We start from the raw sequence: 4408 nt of genomic DNA on the forward strand, positions 1-4408 counted from the left end.
AACTATCAACTTATCAAAAAAAAAAAAAATGTTTGTTTCTCATAATATATATATATATATATTGTGATGAAATGAGCCCAAATTCTGAGCCATGGATTTCTTTCGCTCTTCTCAAGGAAAATTATGAACTATGGCCACTGGGCTAGGCCTTGACATACAAAAACAACATTTCACACAAAATGCTATACTTTCACATCGGGTGAAACTGTTAAATTACTGATTATCTCAAAATGTTAAATTATTAGGGTACGATAAATTCAATCATTTAATAATATACTTCTAACACTTCCCCTCACGTGTGAGCTCAAACTTCCTTTTAATAGGTTCTAAGTTCATCCTATTAAAAGGAAACAAGGATGAACTTAGAACCTTCTGTTCTAATACTATGTTAAATTACAGATTATCTCAAAAATTTAAATTATTGAAATATAATAAATTTAATCATTATACCAAATACTTCGAACAAGAACAACATTCATTGATCATTGTTAGTCGTCATTAGTTCTGAAATCAAGGGCACAAAATAGATTTCCCTAAAATTTTTGGGTTGATGAAATATGAGTCTAGTCAGAAACACAGTGACAACAAAAAATGGAAAACAAATAAAAAAAATCAATTGACCATTCAATGACAATGCTGCTGCTAGCTTGGTATATTTTCACACACAAAGCCTATTTACATATTTATATATTTTTTGTAATGAGCAATACACAGGAACTTCTTGTACTTTTTTCTTTGACTACCTTTACATTGTTTATTAGAAACATGAACAGAGCTCATAACAGCAATTGATACACTCAACACAGGCAAGGGCAGCGCAGAGTTGCGTTAAAACAACTGCACATTGGTTATTCACATATGAACAAGCCTGGATGCAACACATGCAACAAAAACGATCAGCTAGTTGGCTACAACAGTTGGAAGCAGCCTTAACCAACAGATCTGCAGGATCAGATGACTTTAATTTTTCAAATCCTGGTGGAAGATTCTGTGCTGTTGCAGTCAAGTTACCAAAACCAACTCCTAATTTTCCCAAGAATATGTTCTTCGGGCCCTCCGACTCCACCTTCTTTTGCAGTTTTAGTTTCTTGTATGCCTGTTTTAGTGGAATTTAAGGAAATCAGTAATTGTGCATGCTTACCATAATATAAATAAATTTCTTGTGGAGTAATGTCTTCGTATGAAATAGTCAAAGCCACAAAAGAACATTAGTGTACATATAAATTCTCATGTAATACTAATTATTCCACAGAAACTTTCATCAATTTGGATTTACTTTCTGAAGTGATTCATCTGAATTGTTTTTCTATTTTCATAAAACATGATTGACATCCTCAACTTCTCCAAATTCATACCTTCATGTTCTTATGGTTTGCTCTATCAGAAATGTGACATTCCAAATAGGACAATCCACATAAAACTACAATAGAAAACTTTAAGAGCATAAAAAACTAATGCATGTGAACAAATCAAACTGTGTTTTTATTTAATGGATCGTATAGGAAAAATAATAATATATAGGCAATTTACAGTTATGCGAGCTTGATAGTAATGTCAGATGAAATTAGGAATAATTTGAATAATCATTTATGAATGCTTCTATTATACATCTTTTCCCCATATAAGAAGAATTAGAGAATCAAGACAAGCAACTCAGGGCATGTTAAAACCTGGCTGAAAACTTACATGCAGGAGCAACTAGTGATATAAACCAGGCAAACACATACCTCTTGCAACAAAGAAGGATCAGGTGCTTTCGTCCCTTTATCAGTTTGAACCAAAATCATGCGGGTATACTCACATGGAACCCCAGTTTGTATGCTTATCTTGGCAACCTAAAACAAACAGCTAGGAATTATTGACTTTAAAACAAATATGTAAATTAGGATTACATAAAGAAAAAGAACAAATATCCCTTTTTATATTATTGGCACTGGTATATACCAAGACTGCCATAACATCCAGTAGTCAGAAAGGTATGGCAGATCTGAGGTAAGTTTTTAGTATGGTTGAAATGATCAAACCAAGGCTAATGCAACTTCTTAGGTGGGACTTTGAACTTCAGCAAGTCTATAATCATCACACCTTGCCACTGGAAGTTTGTCTTAATTCTTAAACAAACTTTCTCCCCTCTCAAACATTTCCCTGCCTCCCTAACAACGCTAATATCTTTTCTTTTTCTGGACTTCTTGTAGATTACTGTCATATTTAGAGCTGAATGTTCATTCATAAATAGAATGTTCCTATTTGATTGCTCTAAATGTTCATTCATAAGTAGAATGTAACTATGTTATTTTATTATGATTAATCCAATATGTAACAAATTCCATGGACAACAAACCTTCTCTTCCAGTTCTTTAGTTCCTAACAACCATGCTTGAGCTGTGAGCATATCAATATGTCTCCTCGCAAGTACCTGCTGACATTAACAATACTTAGAGAAGAAAATGCAGTTGTAGCCGGAAATACGAATAGGTACATTAATGGTGGTAATGCACCTCATCAACTTTACATTACTCTTCATTCAGAGGATGTGTGTTATAGACTTAAATTTAAGCAATGACAAATCAATAACAAGTCCGTAATTTAGAACTACTTCAGAAACTAGGGGAATGACATGATTTTTTATTGGATGTCTAAGCTGCTCTAAGCCTAATAGTAAAATCTAGCTTGAGGAATGATAGAAACACCTTGTGTGGAGGGAAGCAAACATCATAGGGTATATATCTGATTTTAGGGCAGATCATCACAATAAAATAGTTTGAAGATGCAACTTTATTTCTGGAAAACATATATAAATTTCTTCCCAACGCAAAACTCAACAAAGGAATAAGAATACAATTAGAGAATAAAGACATCACAGCATTGATCAGCTTCACTACGGAACCTAAAGTGGATATATCTTCTTGAGAAGGTCAAATTTCACCTTGCTTTAAGTAAAAAATTTATAAGAAAATATTTTACTTCTTTATTTTGATTTTCTAGTTATCATTGGCTATTAACTATGATTGAGTGAACTTAACTATGAATTAAAATTAACTTGTCTCTCATAAAAGGGGCAATGTCAATAATTATAATGCATGCAAAAGGTTAAAACATTACTCTTTCAAGTGGAACATCCTTAGCTCTTTGCACCTTCAGTTCTATTACAAAATTGTTCATATCTGCCAAGGTACCACTAATTTTGACTGTGTCTGGAAAACCTCCATCGTATCTTCCTGATACAATCAATGGACTTCGAGAAGAAAGGTCTGGAATATGAGATGGAAATAACTGCAATGAGACATAGGAAGGATTATTGTAGGTCACTTTGCAGTCAAAGATCTCCAAGTAGACAATTATATGAAGATTCCCTCCTAGTAACAATAATATACATGATCTATAAATAAAATAGACACATGATATTTTGAATCCTCAAAAGACAAGCTGAATAGTTCAACCCAGGATGAGCATGAAAAAAGATTTCCAGTTAGGACAAGCATACCTCAAGTGAATCAAGATCTACCAATGTGTCCATCTTTATATTGGCAAGAATTACAGATGAAGCACTAGCAAATAATCTTTGCATTCGAAAGTTAATTGTATCTAGAAAAAGAAAAAAGTAACATAAGATTGTAAAATATATCCATACAATTCTTAAATTACAAAAACTGATATATTCAGGACAAGGGGGGAAATTTGTGTCTTCCCTAAAATGCCAGTTACATCATTGATAAATGACCAGGTAGTTTTAGGTTTTTTTTAACAATATAGTTGCTGTGTATTGCAGGAGTAGAGAATCACACTTCTAGGGAAAAGTATAGCAAATAATATTCTTTAAAAAATAAATAAATAAATAAATTTGCAATGATGCTAAAACTGGTTTTATTATTATTAAAATAAATAAATTTGCAATGCTGCTAAAACTGGTTTTATTATTTGCAATGATGCTAAAACTGGTTTTATTATTATTAAAATAAATAAATAAATAAATAAATTTGCAATGCTGCTAAAACTGGTTTTATTATTATTAAAAAAAAAAAATTATCATCCTACTGATAAAGAAGAAAACTTACCTGCATCATATGCAGCATCATAGTGACCCCTTCCAATGTGTGCTAACTTTTGCAAGAAGTAATGGTTACAATATGAACCTGGAAAGTTATTCCATTCAATAACTTAATTGACAATATTCAAAAGAAAAAAAAAAAAAAAAAATTTTTTTTTTTTTTTTTTTTTTTTGCCTTCCTCCGAGGACTTTTACTTCAATTTCTCCATCGATGGAACTACTCAAGGGCAGAGCCTTTGAAAAAAATGAACAAAAAGAGTGTGGTTAACATTTGTTCAACAAAACCTTTGAAAAAAAAAATTTAGTATGTATATTAACAAAGAGAATTTAAATTATGACTCTTAAATATATATATTTGGC

General features: G+C 31.6%; 1 protein-coding gene across 1 annotated transcript; it reads right to left on the minus strand.

The window, feature by feature from the left end:
• Positions 1-592: 592 nt before the first annotated feature.
• LOC136064668 (uncharacterized) lies at positions 593-4165 on the minus strand. Its single transcript, XM_065766669.1, has 6 exons — positions 4056-4165; positions 3485-3585; positions 3103-3273; positions 2342-2416; positions 1728-1835; positions 593-1096 (listed from the first exon to the last, which is right to left on the minus strand). Exons 2-6 carry the CDS (start codon positions 3566-3568, stop codon positions 758-760), a joined length of 777 nt encoding a protein of 258 aa, XP_065622741.1. The 5' UTR covers positions 3569-3585; positions 4056-4165; the 3' UTR covers positions 593-757.
• Between the last annotated feature and the right edge of the window lie 243 nt (positions 4166-4408).

Source organism: Quercus suber, unplaced genomic scaffold, assembly GCF_002906115.3.
Source record: "Quercus suber isolate HL8 unplaced genomic scaffold, Cork oak 2.0 scaffold_730, whole genome shotgun sequence".
Classification (NCBI taxonomy): Eukaryota; Viridiplantae; Streptophyta; class Magnoliopsida; order Fagales; family Fagaceae; genus Quercus; species Quercus suber.